At 43.8% G+C, this 18,613-nt stretch overlaps 1 protein-coding gene across 2 annotated transcripts in view; it reads right to left on the bottom strand.

Moving 5' to 3' along the window:
- Positions 1-75: 75 nt before the first annotated feature.
- Positions 76-18,613, bottom strand: part of PPME1 (protein phosphatase methylesterase 1) — a 33,158-nt gene continuing 14,620 nt past the window's right edge. The window contains exons 3-15 of one of the 2 annotated variants that reach the window (XR_008577904.1): positions 16,595-16,687; positions 14,058-14,115; positions 13,439-13,490; positions 11,566-11,720; positions 10,957-11,047; positions 10,330-10,395; positions 9,687-9,819; positions 8,804-8,933; positions 8,073-8,117; positions 7,025-7,089; positions 5,945-6,012; positions 4,207-4,655; positions 76-1,137 (exon numbers count right to left, since the gene is read on the bottom strand). Coding sequence is in view for 1 of the 2 variants with exons in the window: in XM_054832318.1 (XP_054688293.1) it covers positions 4,637-4,655; positions 5,945-6,012; positions 7,025-7,089; positions 8,073-8,117; positions 8,804-8,933; positions 9,687-9,819; positions 10,330-10,395; positions 10,957-11,047; positions 11,566-11,720; positions 13,439-13,490; positions 14,058-14,115; positions 16,595-16,687 (975 nt within the window). In the remaining variant the exon portion in view is untranslated. Of the gene's footprint in view, positions 1,138-2,361; positions 4,656-5,944; positions 6,013-7,024; positions 7,090-8,072; positions 8,118-8,803; positions 8,934-9,686; positions 9,820-10,329; positions 10,396-10,956; positions 11,048-11,565; positions 11,721-13,438; positions 13,491-14,057; positions 14,116-16,594; positions 16,688-18,613 lie in introns of those variants that run through there. The other variant, XM_054832318.1, reaches the window with a different exon arrangement.

Here is an 18,613-nt window from a genome sequence, read left to right as displayed (position 1 = left end):
CAACCCCAGCATTCAGGGCGTTCTAAAACAGACGGTCCAACACAGCACAGGTTACTTAAGAGCCAGAGCGCCATGGTTTATTACTTTCAGATGTTTTTGTACATATGGGAGCCATCGGTCACGGAGAGGAGGAGAAAAAGCAAAAGCTGCGGCTAAAGCGTCCTCCCCCTCCTCCTCACAGCGGAGCACGGTAGAAGGGATGGGGGAGTATTTCGGATGACGAGAGGCTTCCATGAATCACCAGAAGAACCCAAAGCTTGGCCTGGGGACGTCCAAGGAACTGTCGGCTCAACACCCTTCCTCCACAGGCTGCTCCGAGGAGCCCCGGGTACGGCAGCTGAAGGGAAAGGAGGAGTTCCTAGGCCAGGCTTTGCACAAATGCTTTATTTGTAGGCGAGAGAAACGGACACCAAACAAGACAGGAACAGGATGAGGCTGACACAGGACACAGAGCGTGGTCTCCGGCGAACTGACACACACACAAACACACACAGTTGCCTTTTGGAGACAGCAGCACGTGGTAAGAGGTCACCCCACCGGACTGGGAAAGCTTGGCCAAAGCCGGCCAAGCATCCAACAGCAAAGCTCGGAGCAAAGACCCAAGCAGCATCCTGCAGGTTTTGGGTGCCTTACGGACAAGGTGCCGAGGGTGCAGCGTTACCGGATGGTTGAGGGCAGGCGATACAGCCAAGAGAGGCAGGTTTGGGCAACACAAAGGGCAGTTTCAGGTTGTGAGGGGAGTGTCGGGCAAAGAGACGAGTGTTATTCCAAGTTTTCTTGGAAACAGCAACCCATACGCTATTTTTTTGACCATACCTGAAGATCTAAGGTCTAGATTTTCAGGAGGGTTGAGCACCAGTTCAAACCAGTGAACGGCTGATTGCCAGACACTTCTGGGGATCTTCCACACCCAAGATAAAAAGCAATAGCGGAGTCGGTGCTGAAGTCGAAGAGGTGGAGAACATCAGCACAACGCTGTTTGCTCGCTCTCTTCCCATACCTGCCAGGTCCTCCCCCATTCACTGAAGACCCTGTTGCACGTGGCAGCGTGATAAAGTTTTCAGGAGTCCTGGGATGGTCTCACTCAACGAGAAGCCAGCAAGAGACTTTGCCCTACTGCAATCGCTCAGCCCTGCCCTGCAGAGAGAGGAAAAGCAAGGAGGTTCACTCTAAACTGGACCAGTGCGGTATTTACTGGGCTACTGGTGCCACCAACGGGATCTATCACACCACCACCACCACCTCCAAGAGCTCCCTGACCGTAAGCTCAGTGCTTTTTTTTTGTTTTCCAGAAGGTGTCTTGGTTGCACAGAAAGTCACCTCCAGTCACAATAAGCATCATTATTTTTAATTAGCTTTGGTATCATCTCCCACCCACTTTACATCTGGACCAGGGGAAGCTGAAGGAAAAAAACCTAAGACAAGGCTCCAAAGAAAAGCGAGCTCTGTACAGCAACACAATTCGGCAAGCATTTCAACACCGACCGTCTGCATCTGTACGTATCGATTGCTCCGGCCATCAATAATGTTCTCAAAACACCAGCACAGAGGAACCGTGCAAAGACACTCATCCGAGCTCTGCGTTCACAGGATCTGTATTCAAAGCAAAAACTATACGCTTCAGCAAAACAGGAAATATCTTTCTCCAACAATCTCAATGCTCCTGGAATCTACAATCTCCGGTGCATATAACTCAGGAGCTGGCAAAACCTGTCCTGGGTCTGATTTGGAAAATTTAAGAAGTGAACCCTGCAACAAACCAGCCTCCCAAACTGCATCTCCTGCCAAGCCTTGGGATTTTCCATTGTGAAAGTTTCCACCGATCCTCAATCCAACAACTGGAACAAAAGCAAGAGAGATTTCTAAATAATCAGAAGCACCAGCGTAAACCCAGCATCCTTTCAATTCAGACAGCCGCCTCCTGTTTATCTGCTTTTACAGGGAGATGGTACAATGCTGCAGGCTGCGGAAAAACGCAGTGAAAAGCTGGTAGTTACGGGGGGATTTTCTAGATGTCCCCATTTTTCATGAGTCAAAGAGAACATTTCTTCTCTCTGCAGCTACTTTTACCATGGTCTGTGCTATCCTTCACCTAAATACCATTTTACCTCTGCCTGTAGCTCCCCGAAAAGGGAGAAGAAACCGCAAGAGAAGCATTAATATTTTTCAGACAGAAGTACAGTCTCAAAAATGTATGTGGCTCAACACAGCCGAAAGGAATTCCCCCTCCGCCCGCCCACCCGCTATTGCTGCTGTCCCTGTGGTCACCTTTTTTTGAAGCCAGCACCGCACGAGTCCCTGAGCTGCTTATTCTGTGCAAGTCAGGACCGAGAGCTTGGCACAGAGCAACGCCACATTAAATAGGCTGTTGAAATATTTATTTTTTTTTTTTTTCCACTCACTTCTCAAATGGTAACAACAAAATATAATTCTGGGGAGCCCACAGGATTCAGAAACAGTCATTCATTTTTCCAACGGTGCTTCTACAGAATACAAACCCGATTTTCTTTTGCTTTCCATGGAGGTTTGTTCTTTTTTTTTTTTTTTTTTTTAAGTATCTCGCAAACTGTAAAAGCAAATGAAGGGGATAACATGAGAGGCAAACGCAAGGAGTTACCGCAATGAACCACTCATAGCCAGATCCTCCAAGTTACTTCAGCACGGAGGAATGTGACTTTCCCGAAATCATTCATGATTATGACAACAGGCACATGCTTAACTATCCCGTGAAGTGAGACTCTGGACATACACACCGTATTATTTAATCTCTAAAAATCTGAACACAGGAGTCGTCTGGAAAGGACCGAGAATTTTGCCAATCTTCAGGATACAGCTGGGGAAAGTGCTAATTTGCATCTCAACTACTGAAGATCCATTTAATTCATCAGCAACTAAAACAAGGGTGGAAGTTACATCAAGGTCACAGTAAACTATATGCAATAATTAACACGGTGACTTAAGGAGGGAAGCGCCAGGAGCCAGCAATTGCTCTTGTAACACCTGAGTGCCGTTGGCCACAGCGCCAGGAGAGAGGAGAGCTCTCTGGAATGAGGCTTTCTTGTCTCTAATTCAGGCATTTCCCACCCTGATGAGTCAGGGGAGGGACACAGAGCAAGGCCACGACTGCTGTGTCCAGGGCTCACGTGCGAATGAATCGGAGGAGATGAGTGGCTCTCCATCAGGGTAAACGCCGAAGTTAAACCAGGCTTTGCCAGCTCTTCGCACCGTCTCCCTTTGCCCCACCTGCGCTTCGCAAATGCCAAGAATTCCTGATGGCTCTCGTCACAGGACATACACACGGATGCACATCGCAGCTCCCAAATCAGGCCAACAACAGGACTATGCCTCAGCAAAACAGCGGTAAAATACTGCTTTCATCATACAGCATCAAGGGGTTATGGACACAAGGCCAAAAAAAAGAAAAGATTTCAGACATCCACCAGCAAAATATTGAGGAAAACTGCTCCAAAACGCATCTGCTCTTACACTCAAGAGTGATTCTCAGGTGAAAGCAAACTGACAAACTGTCTGTGGATAATTTAACCCTGAAGAAAAGCTCGCTGTGTAACTACTGCTTTTACATGGAAATATGGAAGGCAGGCAGCAAAACGGTCTAGGAAGCGACAGCGAAAACAAGGTCTTTCCTCCAATCCTGGGGGGACCATACTGCAGCAGCAGCTGCCTACACCTCTGCGCCAACATCAGCAGGACCGACTCCAAGCTCTTCCAGGGTTTTATCTACTGCACTTTTTGCACTTTTTTTTTCATCCCAAAGGTGCTGATCTCTGCTCAGTTGTGTGTAGCAGCTACAAGCAGAAAAGCATAAACAACGTTCCAGGTGCAGAGAACAGCCAAGCTGCCTGTTGACCATGTTGTTACTGCTGCTTTGGATCTTCCCCATAAATGCAGCCCCAGAGTCCCCTGCCTGTTACGTGTCTGCAGGAGATGGAGTTATCCAGGCTATTTTTCTCAGTGAGAACTCAAAACAAGTATTAAGAAAGCTGCAAGACTCTGAAACGGAGCTCACGGTCCCCCCTCACCTTTTTGCTTTACAGTCCTGTCCAACTTTGCACAGGAAAGTAGCACCTAGGCTCTTCCCGCAGGTTAACCCGTAAGGCTGGCATTGGTGAGACGAAACCTGAGCTCCCAACGAAGCCGATTCCTCGTCTGCTTTAGGGGAAAGAAACGTGTATATAAAAAACAAACCTAAGGGGCACTTCAAAGACGATTAGATGATTCCACGGAGAAATCCTGAAGCCTTTGGCTATGCTGCAATGCCCTCGGTGGATCTGGACTGCCAACGGCCCCTTTGCAGTTGGGTCCAAGAAAGCCTGAGAATCGACGGAGATCGGTATGATCGACTACTTGGGATTTCAGGAGGTCTTTCCTTGTGGCAGCAGAGAGGAGCCCACTTCCAAGGGCCTGAAGAGCTTTTCATGGTCTTCAGTACAAGCTGCTTCCCAGCAAGGAAGTCCCTAAGCATTTACACATTCTGGAGAACTAGTTCTAGGGGATGAATCTCACACCAATTTCTCATTGCTGCTGAACTGGAGAGATGAAAGGATATGGATACATCACAGTGGCCTCTGGTGCGGTTTATTTACAACAGGACTCAGTGCTGGAGAACACCAGGGTATTAACAAGCAGGAAACACACTAAGAGGGAAAAAGGAGAGTGGAAGAAAGGTCACACATTAAAATCAAGGTCTTTTCTGCAGATATTTGACTCTGCGACACCCTAAATTTAGTTGATTAGCCAAGATCAAACAAGGCCAAACAACAGTAACTTGTGAGCTATGTAATAGTGAGAAGCACAAAAGCGTGAGACGTTGCTGTCTATGGCTTAAGGACACAGTAAGGCCAGCCAGCGAGCCACCTCACTTCCTCCAACCAAGCCTCTTGTTTTAAAGCTGCTTTTGCTACAACCATAATAGCAGGAGCGACAGGCCAGCGCCTGCAAAGACTCACAGCGACAGCACAGGTTGCCAAATACCTGGTGGAGATTCAACATTACAATGCGGTACAGTCCTTTGGCCTTCTCCCTCTCTCACCCTTTACACATCACCCCACATTGTCTCCTTTCATGACATTTAAAATACGCAGTCCACAGTCCTACATTTCTACTGTTTCATCCCCAAGGGCGCAGGATAAAGGGGAATAAAAGAAAGATCATCCAGCAATACCTCTTTAGCATTGCCAGTCCTACAGCATCATACGTTTTGGGGCTTCTACCTTTTGTTGAAGAATTCTTAGCTAAAAGAAGGAAGACTTTTCAGGACTGCTTAAGAAACATGCTTAGTTTAGGATCATCTCTCAGGTGAATGGTAAAACACATTAGCAGCTTCTATGAGGCTGAAGCGTTGGTTTAGTTATCAGCTTTATGGTACTCTAAGACTTTGGGAGTTTTTCCGATCACCCTTATCAGTCACAACCTTTTCTCACTGCTGTGTGGCTGATCGCAGAGGCCTGGCTTCATTATGATATGAAAACACATGAGATAAGTATGGCAAGTCTGCAAAGCGAAGCACACAGCTCTACCTGTCTAATCTCACCAGTATTTCTTGGCCAAAGAAGCGTAGTGCAAGTTGTTTTCAAAACACAGGGCCTTGATTACTTAAATAAAATGCTATTTAAACTAAATACCATAAAGCTTGTAATTCTACCTTCTGGCAGGCTATAAAGAAAGAAATCAGCTAGGGAGGATCTTCTTTGCTCCTCCCCTCCAAGGAAGGAGGTTTCAGGAACACAAGTTAATATGCAAGAAGTTTAGAGAGAACACACGAACATTAAACACATTACTGTCTGATTCAAAGCTGTTTGTTTACATGTGGTTTTTAGCATTATGCTAAAACTCCAACCTCCCACTTTGAGAGCCAAACACGCAGGCAGTAAGAGCAAGAGCTCTGCTCAAGGACTGCGTAGCTCTAACACCTGCAGAGCCTTACCACTGGAATCCACCGATGGGCTCTGTAAACCTGTGACGGATCAGGAACGTCGCGACAGCTTCAGCAACCTGAGGGAAGGAAAAAAAAAATCAGTCAGAATTTAAAGGGACACGAAGAGAAGAAGAAATCCAGTAGTTTTCAAAGCCTGCAGCATTTCCAACATCAGTTTGTATCATCAGGACTCTCTTGCTGAATCAAGTTTGCCCCTTTGAAACTAAGAGCTATATATAAAAGAAGGAACTACATGCTTCCACCTTTACTCTGACACTGACCGCACAATCAAGAACTAACAAACCTTTTTCCATGCCTCTCTCAACAATTCTTAAAACAATGCCTAAGTTTAGCAGGTAAAAAAGGTCTGGCGAAATCTCGATGCAAGCCATTCCTATAAAGAATAACTCAAGACAGTAACCTGACAGTAATAATACCACTTCAAATTTATATTAAAATGAATAACAGTGTAAGAACTCGGTATATTTAGATAAAAGTCCCTATTTCAGATTGGTAAAGCAAAGCACAGGAAGGCTGACTTTTACACTCACAGCGGTCAGTGTAGAACAAGCTTTAAAACCAGACGTGTTTCCAACCACAGGCTCCATCAGCTCCACCACATTCCTGCTTCTATCTGGACACTGACTTCAGCAGTACCCAGAAGCAGCACTGCTCTGTCAGTCCGTAAGCTGTTTCAGTAACATTTGTTTTCTATTTGGAAAACGCGAGTCACCCAACTCGGCAAAACGCAGACCAACACCAAAAGCTGCAGCTTAGTACAAGGGAGAGTGGAGAACTTCATGAGGAAAGGCAGGGAAGATAAATCCACACTCCACGTGGTAAGAGTTAGCCTGAGAGTTAAATCTATAACCTGGCCAAGTGCTGTGCCATGAAACATCTTAGCCCAGGCTTTCCAGCCAGTTTAAAATCGTGATTAAATCCAAATTGTTTTGCAAATAGCCACTTAACATGTTGTGCCAAAAAAGCACCCCAGAAGTATCTCTGCTTCATAGTAAGCAACAGAACTCTCTTGCAATTAAGCTGTGAAGACCATGACTTATGTAGCTTCAACCCCGCAGCAGGGCTCACCTTGTCTGGAGCATCTTCATGGACCGCGTGGCCGCACTGCGGGAGGACCTGCATCTGAAACTTCCCTGCAGATCAAGAGAGTCATCACTGGAACAGCTTTTTAAGTGGTCCCGAGTTCTAACAGCAATGGTTTAGGCAAACAGTTCTTATGGACACAGGAAACATTAGACACTACACCCTTAAAAGCACTATGAATCTATGAACTCTTTAAAAAGGATCTCAGATTGTTTGCAAAGCTCACTAAACCTCTTTATACACATTGGACAAAGAGGGACCAGGGAAGGCACAGGAGTCTCAGGTAAACTGTACACCACACGCAGCAGACAGTTTCAATAGAAAGCAAGAACCAGCTGCTTAATTCATCTTCCCAGGTGTAACCAGAGCAGGTTCCCAGGAGTTCAAATGAAGCCAAACTTTCTAGAGCTTCTCGGTACAGGTGACACTGCCTTTCAAAGTTGAAAGCGTTATCAGATCTACCTTAACGTAACGTTTAACCTGCTACCAATACTGCTTTCCAGTACTGACTGGTCTGGAAATCAATGAAGTTGGGACAGGGAGAAAGAAAAAACAAACAACAAAGCCAAACCATTAATGCAGATGCTGAACCTTGGTCTGATGTCTGCCAGAAACACCAGGAGACCAGAGAGTTTTGGATGGTCTCAAGTGCTCTAGCTAGGAACATCAGGAATGTAATTAGAAAGGGAAAAAAGAGATTAGAAAAACCCTCACAGACTATCGTTTTGATCCAAGAGAAGTGTGGCAGCCCCATTGCTGGAAACGTCGAATGCTAGACTGAACAAAAACCATGGCAACAGCCCTTTACAACTTCTAATTCAACCTCTTCTCAACTTCTCCACCTTTCCTACAACCACAGACAGCTAGAGAACACTTTGGAATGGACTAATTCTGTAACGCACATTTGTTTTGATATAGACTGCGCCGGTAAGGGGCCATTCCAGCTCTCTCTCGTTTGTGTACCCATAGCAACGAGCTAGCATCCAAAAAAGAGCATTACAGTAAGGATAGAGTAACAATATTAAATATTTACCTTGCATCTGTCCAATTGTTAGATCTTTATCCAGCCTGTCAACACCTACAATCAAACAAACAGATATATTGGAGAAAAGCCAGAGAGAACATGACCGTCTAAGCAGGGCTTTACTCAACATTTTGAAGGAGACATTTGGCTTGAAAAAACTCAAAAGAAATATCACCTCTGACACCCACAAGGACTTGTCACTGCTGCACCTCACGAGAGTAAAGTGACAGGAAGGAACCCCAGCCCAAAATGTAAGAACACACCCTTCCCTACAACTTAAAAGGGTATTTATCTTGGTTACACAATTTCTGATCAGGGTACAGAAAGGGCCTACAGCTGGCTCTAGAACACCGATAATTTCACTTTCAGTTGAAAAGTTCAGATCAGGCCCAAATCTGTGGGAAAATATCATAGTAGTGGAGGCTGAAGGGCAGTTTGGATCTGTCCTGTTTGCTGCTCTTCCACACCATACAAGTAAAAGACCCATCCAACGGCAGCAATACACAGTATGTCACTATTTTGATATCAGAGGCTCTGAACTAATTCCAGATCTGCACGGATCAAACGGACTGGTTTATGATATTTCATGATATATAGAAAAGCCAAGGTGGAAGAGACGGGTCTGCTATTCTCAGAGAAAGGACATTAGCCAACCGCTGAGCCTGTTCTGTAAAATACAAGTGGGACATCGCTGAAGTGAACAGCCACTGAACGTGAACAGGACTGGAAGAGACACGTACCAGCTAAAAGCAAAAGCTTTGGAGTCGGACAGCTTAGGAAGAGGTTAGATAAACCCCTGAACCAGCCATCCCAGTACTTTTCTGTTTTTGCCAGTTCAATTCGCCACGTGTATAAATGCTCCTTCTTTGTCTGCAGGGAGGAGAGAGAGTTGTGCATTAGTGATCAGTAAAACAGCTGAAGTAAGAATGAACTCAGAGTGCCGCTTCGACTATATATAAAAAATCCTGGCTCCCTCTGGTGGACTGCTCACTTCCAGGGGGTGACCCTCCTTGCTCCTAAATTTCTCTCCAAATCACAGGCGAAGCACACAAGTAGGGAACAAGAAAGTCAGCAGGAGCTACACCTATAGATCAAGAGAAGGCTGCAGTATTCAGGGCACTCGATTTGCTATTTTTTACTCGTACAAATAGCTCACAAATTGCCTGAATGTCCAGACTTGGCTCTTACTTAGGTGAAATAGAAATAAAAGGAGCTGAGCTGGCTACAATGATATTCCTCAAGGAATTTACATTCCTAGGTTGCAATTGCCTGTATGACCTCCTGAATGCTACCGTGCTGTGGAAAGGAACGGAAATGCCACAAAGCCTCAGAAAAGAGCATTCCTCAATTCAGGCCAGAAGCCCCACTTCAGGCCATATGCATTAAATCCGTGAGCATCTCAGGAAAGAAAACCAAACACAAAACACACGCTTTCAAGGTAACAGTCCAAGATAGAAACAGTGGTACGAGACAAAGAAGAAAAACAACAGTCACAATATAAAGGTTTCGGTCCCTGGAGTTGCTCCCTTTTATCTTAGAACAATTTGGATAGCTACGGGCTACTTCTCTTGCAAGGAAGCATCGTGCAAACATGAGCTGAAAACACAGCAAGAAACTCCCTACCTCTGTGTCATCTTCTTTCTTCCTTTTATTGACAGAGCCTCCCCCTTCCTCATCCTCTTCCTCCTCCTCCTCTTCTTCAATAATACCCTCCACTATGGCTTTAGGACACTCAGGACTGGCAGCCCCTTCGCATCTGTGAAGATAAAACCAGAAACTGATTCCCTGCCAAAACAAACACAAAAAATAACAGGTTTTAACCTAAAACGGTCAGAAATTTCTCAGATACTGGCTGGAAAAAAAAAAATCCCCTCAAATTTAAAAGTAGCTGTGGATGAAAGACAGAGTCATGACTAGCCACTTCTGAAGAGGCATCAGATTAATGCTTATTTCTTAATGCGTGTGGAAAGGTAGACAAGACAAGGAATACACAACCAGCGGTAATTAACTTTTTAAAACACGTCTCTTGGCGGATTTTTGCCCCAGGGAAATTTTGGCCAGGTTTTCTCTAAGTTCCATGGCTATGATTCAGTGCTGCTGCTGGTATCAATGGTGATTAAACGATAAGAAATTTGTGTTTGCTAGAAGAAAGTTTCACTTTCAAGTGCGTTTACACTCTGTAGCAACGGTATTATAAAATAGACAAGATGATTTTAAGAGTTTTAATTAAAAAAAACAAAAACCAAACCGACAACAAACCACCTACTGTTTGACTTGACCGACCATAGAAACTCTGGCAGATTCAAGATTTCTTATTTGTCCACTTTTTACACTAGAAAAGAAAAAATTGGAAGGATAGAAATAGTTACTAAACAGAATTGGTAACTAGCAGGCCCAGAAACAGGAGCAAAAGCCCTTTACAGTTCACGATTTCCCCAAACCTCTTGTTCTCAGAAGGCATTCGGAGTGGCTCACACCACGTGCCCACTTACTTGAACCCCGTTATCACTGTAATTGTGAATTTAAGACACCTGGGAGAAATGCTGCCAACGTCTAAGTCATTCTTGCTAAATCGGAAATAAATCCTGTTTCTTACGCATGGGATGGAAGTCTCAAGCTTCTTCTCTAATGGCTGGGACACTTACAAGGAATTCATATCACGAAGCTTTCCATTTGTTGAAGCTCTTACAGGATCCTTCTCCAATGCCTAGCCAAGTCTCCCAGGAACTTAATTATCTTTTGAGGCCTCTTTCCCTGTCAAATCAGCCAAGGAATTGGCGACAATAGTTGGGAAAGTGAGCACAAAAGGAGCAAACAGACAAATTATATAAACTGTGGTTCCTTCAGAGATCGAGCTACAAAGACAAGTGATTTTGGAGACTACATGCATTACCTCCACTCAATGGCATTCTCAAGTGACTTGAATGTTTTGGGACGACTCCTTAAGAAGTTCTGCATGCTGTTCAACGCATCCATGGCTGTACCTAAAATCAATTATATTAACTTTGTGGCATCTGATGAAATAATCACCACATCCCTCTATACAGAAGTGGCTACCAGGGAACACCCTCAGAGAGAGCTGGAGCTCAGTGGGGATTTAATGCTGTTAAGGAAAGCAGAGCTTAGCATTCCTAAGCCCACGGTCACACTTACTCCCATGTTAGAGAATTAATATTTGAGCAGGCAGGACATTCAGATAGTAAGAGAAGGCAGGAATCACTCATCAGGACCACAAATTACATAAAAACCCCACCCTCCTCCCCGCTAACAAGAAAGTATTGCAAAGAAATTATCAGGAAAGCAGTAAACAAAGAGACCATCTGGGAAAAGCAAAAGGAAGGGTTACACTAGAAAGACTTTTGTGTAGGAAGCACCTGTTAGGAGGACGGGGTTGACCTTGGTTTAAAAACTGGGCAAAACTTTCTGTAATTCCAGGGATTTGGGGATAAAAGAAAGATCAGTGTGGAAGAGAGAACCCCAGTCCAAGGGTACACACACTTACCTTCCACAACATCAATCATGCACAGACCCAGTAAACTTGGCACCAAATTTGCGACTGCCGTGTGCACTGCGATGGCACCCCCCATGCTGTGCCCGATCAGCATGATAGGGGGAGGAAGGTCCCCATACAGAGCTTCAACCACGTTTCCTACGTCTCTGCCAAATCGAGATAAAAGCACGGTTGGCATCTCTACCTTGATACATTTCCGAAGCAGATTTGTACAATGAGAGGAGAAAGTACAGATCCAGGATGGAATTCTGGCTCCAAATCCTCTCTGTATGCTCATTTAATCCACAGGTAATTGAGACAAGTTTATTCTCTTATCACTGCTTCATCTAGGCACCAATACAGAAAATCATTCAAGGCAATACTTTCATGAACATGCATGTCACTTCCCTTTTTATTAACAAAAAGTGCTCATTTATAAACAATCCCTGAGGAGAACTTTTTACATCGACATTAGCTGCTAGGAATTTTAAGTAAAAGGCGAGAAAGCTGTCAAATCCTCTTGCATGGAAGCAAAGACTAAAAGAGGAGAAACCTTTTGCAATTAAAGCGAAAAAATAACAGAACCCCACTGACCAAGGCAAAGATAAACAGCACTGAGCACAAGCAAAAAGATTCAGACCCTCTACGAGCACAGATACTACAAGGCAAAGGGCAATTTCCCCACCCTTTCCATAAGGCAACTGTCACTGCAGCACATGGAAGCTGGCTGGTGCGATTCACAAAAACCAAAGCGACAGCAGAGGTAATGATTGAAATATATTGAAGAGCACTTTAAAGACACCCGAATTGGCTTCCCTGACTAAAATCATTCAAAAAAAAAAAAAAAGTTAACCAGCTTGTTTGCTCTGTCAGAGAAAAATGCTTCAGGATTTGATTAAAAAAAAAAAGAAAACCAGCTATAATTTAAAGTTCCCGTTTACAGACTATTCAAGAATAACTTTCAAACTCATTGCTAAGAGGAGAGAAAGGTTTAAAAACAAAAGGCAACTTGTTTTCCCCCCACAGTAGTGCTGCTCCAGATCTAAAAAAAATCCTAATCGTCTCATATGGCATCTCCTCAGGACAGCAACACATCAGGATCTGACAAGCCGTAAGCAAAAGCAATAAGGTACACAATGGAAGTCAGAATACATTTCACACATGGCCTCCCCACAACAAACCAAGTGGATTTGTTCATAGGAAGGTTACAAAATCCTTCGCGATTCAATTGTAGTCAGAGCAAAGAGTCTCTTTGTACTAAATGTGGACATAACGTAATGTGCTTAGCAGCGGGTATTTGCTTTTCTTACGGCTTTGTCCAGAGGGGGATTTGCATCCCAAAGCAGGTCATGGTAGTTTGAAAAAGCAACTCCCTCCACGCTTGGAAAGTCTCAGTCTGTGACCCACACTTTGGGGATGGGGCCAGTCCAAGGTGGACACGCTCTCAACGCTGACTCGGGGAGCAGATGAAGAACCAAAATGGTGATTTCAAGCTAAAACAGCCCAGTTGGTTACGTGTGAGGAAAGCGTTCCCCTTCTATTAGGAAATCCCTAGCAAGTGTTATAGCGTGTTGCAGATTTAAAGGGTTCACTGCAACAAAGCCACTGATCTTTAAAGTGAGTTTAAAAACCGAGGGCACCTAAAGAACAACGCCAGTTTGGAATTTGACTCAGCTAGAAGAGGAATATTTTCAAATCCACTTCAAACTGTCCCAAAATGGAAGGAAAAGAAGGGACAACTACCAGAATAATGTGAAATGAAACTGTCTTCCAGCTCCCCTGAATGAAGGTTGTGTGTCCTCAAGTAGTTTATTGTTCAATGATGGAAAGAAAATAAAGGTTTGTGAAAAGTCAAACACTGAACAGAGAGCGTAAGCTTCCTTACTTTGACATAGTCTCTGCAGACAGATCTTCAGGATTCCTAACTTTTGTTTCTCCTGAAAGAACAAAAAAAGTTAAGTTCATGTAAGCTGAAAACCTTCGGACCCCTCAGGACTTAGAGGAGCAGCTGTACAAAGTTTTTTGGCACAGTTATTAAGAGCGAGGCTACTGCAGTTAACATGAATAATTAAGAAACCCAGAATTAATAGGAACAGCTGGTACTTTATCGCATTATAGCTTAAGGGTAGGAAACGCTCCCCATAACTGTTCCATATTTGCAATGTATCTTAAAACTAAAGAACAGACCTTATTTCTAATGGTAAAGACCACCTATGGGTTATGACAATACAAAGGAGGGGGTTGGCACGGGAACGTAGGAAGGAACAAGTCCACAAGCCCACCGTGGCCTCGCACAAAGGCACGGGGAGTCTCAGCTTCTGGCACGTGAGGACAGGTGGCTGCGGAGATCCAGAACCCACTTTTCCATCCCTGCTTTTGAATAAAAATTGGGATGCCTTAAGGATGCTTTCTGAATCATCTTGGGAGGGATTCGGTACATTTTCTTTAAAAAACGAGAGCTTGTAATGTGCTTATGTGATTTGAAATTGGTTTATTTTACTTACCATGGCCTCGGAGATCTAAAGCCACAATCCTACACTGAATCCTGTTAATGATTGCAGACTGCAAGAAGGGACAAATACAATAGAATTTGCAAAGTGCCACATCTCATCTACAAAATGATTAGCAACATAAGCCCTCCCCAAAACAACAGCAAAGGCTTGGATAGTGTGACAAAACCCCTCCGCTCTCAGCAGAGCGGCTGAACCTGGATTGCACGAGGTATCACAGAAAACAAGCAAGAATATTCCATATAAACTATCCTTAATTAACCAAAGCTCCATCATTTCTGCCACTGTCAACGCTGTCTCTGAGGACGTTTATTTTCCTGTGCATAAGACATGACGTGTGTTTCCCAGGATAATGAATTCAAGCTCTGTAGCACCTCTGAAAACTAAAACGCAGCAGTGGGACCCCAAAGTAATGTCCCCTCTCCTTCCCCAAGCCCCACACGTTACAAAATGAATCTTGGCTATACAGCAGACGTGAAGATGAAGCAGCTGCTTTGCTCTCAAAGAACAAAATTTTGCAGTAAGGCTGTAATGTACAAAAATTGATTAGTCCAAAGGGGTCGGGGGAACAAGTGAGGAATTTTTTTAAAGTAAGGCAGGGCTGCAATACAATTATGGTTCTATTTGGCCCTGACAGCTCGATTTACAGAAGTTATTTCAGGCATCGCAGCAATTAAGTGGCATTCTTTGTTGAAAGGAAGAATTTTGTGTTAACAAATCATTGATTATTTAAATAACAGCTCTGCAGGAGTGGGGGAATTTGTTGAGGGATTCTTACCAGAACCACCTACATAACGGGCAGAGATCTGAAAGCTACCCAGTCCTCCTGTTTTGGTCATTTAACTATTCATCTCCTAAATGACTGTAGCAGTTGCTCTCCCAAAACCCACTGAATGCACAAGTTAATATTTTAGAGCCCCTAAAGACACCCTGAAACCTCAATCTGTAAGGTGCTTATGCACCTAAGCAATAATTTAACTAGTCGGATGAGCAGTCTGCTGCTAAAAATCAAACTGTTGTCAGCAGGGAATAAGGAAAAAGGATCATCAAGATGATGCAAGAAGCTTTCCAGTGCCCTGAGTTTTATCCAAATAGGAGTACTTTGGCCAAGAGAAGTACAAAGACATCATCCAAGAACTTACCGGGCCAATAAGCAAAAGAAGAAAGCAGCAAGCCGCTCCTGCAGGCTGTTATTTTATTTATGGATGGTTACTCTCCATGCTTCCCAATTTGGGGTTTTTCTTGGGTTTTGGGGCCAGGGGTTGGGGTTTTTTTTGGTTTGTGGTTTGTTGGGGTTTTTTTAAGTTCTGGTTCATCCCAAACATTTAACACTTGATTGCTTGGGACAAACTTTCATTTCAAAATAGAATGGAAACAAAGGAAATAATTCTATAGTGGCCACACAAAGGCATGAGCTAATTGTTGCGGCAGTTTCTTCCTCCAGACACGGTCTCAAGTGCAAGGCATAAATCTATGTGAATCTTGCATACGCTCGAACTTTGTTAATTTTAACAGTAATATACGCAGCCAGTAACTGTAAGGTACGGTATTAGAACTGCAATCACTCTACCAAATTCAACTTTGGAGATTTTTAAGTGTAAAAATAGTATTGGTGTTGCTGTTGGAAATAAAGAGCTCTAGAGAGGGTGGAAGTGACTTGCAAGAAGCCCTTAACTCAGAAAAGCGTGACTTCATACCTCTGCCTCCAATTAAAAGCAGTGACCTCACTACGTCTGCTTTAGGCACTTGTATACCATAACAAAACCCACTAAACCAGCAGAGGAAAAGACAGCCGTCCATCTTGGCAACTGATGAGGTACAAGCGAGTTACAGGATTCAGTAAGACAGAGATTTAAGACTTAAAGTTCAATTACCGCCCAGTCGGCAAAGATTTTTTTCTAATGCATCTCATTATAATATAAGATGGTTTATGATTACACCAGCAGGATTACTCAACAGTAGTTATGCTGGGAATTCAACGGGAGACGTAGAGACTTTGTCAGTCCAGTAGCACTTCCACTAAAGTCATCCTATAGCATCCTTCTGTTAAGGGCACTAGACAGCTCAAAGAGTTCCTGGATTAAAAAGGTTCCAAATTAAAAAAAAACAAAACCAAAACCCCAAACCCATACACTAAGTGATTTTACTTTACTTGAAACCCTTTAAAAAAGGTGGGTTTGTTTCTTTTTTTCTTGGAAAAGCAGCCTTCCAAAAAAAGAAATTATATGCTATGATGAAAAAGGTCTTGGCACTTTATTAAAAAACACAAGCTATTTGGCAGATGTAGGTTTGGTTACTGATGATAATTAAAACCCAGAGGATAAACCTTTGCATGCGCTTCGCCTATTTAATAAATACACTGACAGCGAAATATTTAGAAGACCTGAGTCAGGTACGCACCAGGAGATTATAAGCCAATTTTCCGAATTGATTTTCCTGTGCTGAACATAGCTGAATAGTTAGTTGTCTTCCACCCTTGGACGAGTACGTTTGCATACATAGATACTTCTGTAAAGCAGCAGCTTACTTACAGTAAATACGGCCCAGGAAAGAGCAGAGTGGCCTCCACCGTGTAGCAGCAGTAAGACAGGCCCCTCCAATCCACTTTTGTAAATTCGAAAAGTGTATGAACAGTTAAGGACATGTCATAGAGTTATCTGAAGTTACTCAGCTGAATCTATTTTGGAGTTGGCAATACCCAACAGAGTTTTTTTCCTAACCTTGTGCAGCTGAGGCCTCGTTTCCTCCTCTGATCAACAGGCATACAAAACTTAACCCACTTTAAGCTTCAAGAGTTGTTTTCCTGCTGCCCAGGTCTCCTCCTCCCTGTAATCCACGCACCTCCCACCCGCACCCTTTTTCCCCTGCACACAACAGTGAATTGAACAACTAAGAGAAAAACCGAACCAGGATCAGGGTGTACTTTTGGAGTATTTCCCTATTACTTCCAAGGAAAAACGTCAGATAAGCCAGTAAACAAGATTTTTAAGGCAATGTAATTAGTCTCTGGAACACAGACAGCAAAGATGCTTCACTCAGGTAGCTAAAGTCCCCTTACAGTATAGATTTAGATACAGAAAAATCACTTTATCACTAAAAACAACATCATTGAGATAAAGGCACAGAAGTGGGAGCCATGAGATATGTGGTCAGTGTCTGAAACTGTGAGCAACAGATCAGCCAAGTCGCTTCACCTCCTTCTGCTGTTCTCCTTGCGGTGGACAAAAGCGTTCCTCTGAATCTAACCGTGTTCTAGCTGCGGTTACTGACCAAGCTGTTCAGCGTTTTTCTGCTGAATACTGTAGTGCCCTTTGGATCTGCTGGTTGCAAACAGCTCAGAGAGGTGCTCCCTATGCCGTTTCAGTTACAGTGAGCTGTGTCAGCTTAAACAGTTTCATCAACTGGGGTTTGTTCGCACAAGGAGATCCGATAGAGCAGTGACAGGTAGCTGGGGCAGAACAGTGGGCACCAACGCCATTCGTTAATTCAGCTGCTTCCACAGGACACAGCTATCCGCAGCCTTTCATATGGGAGCTCAGGTTTCTCTTAAGGGTCATAGGTAACACAATAAATCCCAAATAACTAAGATTTGCTTAAATTTAGGATGCTTATGTACACCACCTATGCAAATAGGTCCGTTATCCTTTTTATTTTATTATTTAGGAAGCCTCAGGTGTGTGTACAGCCCTTACCTCAAAGGCAGACAAGGTGCATACCATGAAGAATTCTTAGGATCAATTAGACAAACACAGTTAATAAACACAAAATAAGGACAAGCTGAGCAAAACTGCAAGGAGAGAGAATTTTCTCATTTCAAAGCATCACGTGCTACCGGCATCAGAGAAGTAATTACTAAATTAGTATTTGGAGAGAAACAGCTTGAAAGTTTGGGTTTCCTAATGGCCAAGCTAGAATATACACGCTTAAAAACAATGCAACTATTTAAACTACAAGGCTGTGTTATTTAAACACAGGTTAAAATGTTTTCATTTTGTAATTATGTCAGAAGACCCGGAAGCACCTCTCAAACCTGCTTTTGTCAGAGCTGCAGGCAGAGGCAGGACTGACGGGGAGTCGTGTCCCATTACCTTCACACACCGTACTTGTTTGGGTGCTCCCACAGCTCCCAGTTAGCAACAGCTGGATAACAACAGCGGTTTGAGCACGTCAAAGAGGATCAGATAGAATCATAGATTACCAGGTCTGACCTTTGACGGCCACCGATGGATTAAACAGTAACTGGAAGCCTGGCAAAGAGTAGTCAACTTGAAGAGAACTGTAAAAGCAACAAGAACATCTGCAAAGGGGGCAGAGATCTTGGAGAGGAAAAGGCTGCAAGTCAAAACCTGGTTTGACACGGCCAGAAGACTCTTTGATGGCATCACAGCCTCCACCAGAGCGAGAAGCTTCCCTGTCAGCATGCCAGCTAGTGGACTGATAATTTGGGGTGCAACAAGTAGGGACTCACACCTCTGGTGTGGAAAAAATAATTATTAAATTTAAATAAGTGTTTCCTAAAGAAGCAATGCCAGGAACTGACCTTGCTAGGC

The sequence above is a fragment of the Grus americana genome, chromosome 1 (assembly GCF_028858705.1).
Source record: "Grus americana isolate bGruAme1 chromosome 1, bGruAme1.mat, whole genome shotgun sequence".
Classification (NCBI taxonomy): Eukaryota; Metazoa; Chordata; class Aves; order Gruiformes; family Gruidae; genus Grus; species Grus americana.
This window is presented reverse-complemented; position numbering and strand designations above follow the sequence as displayed.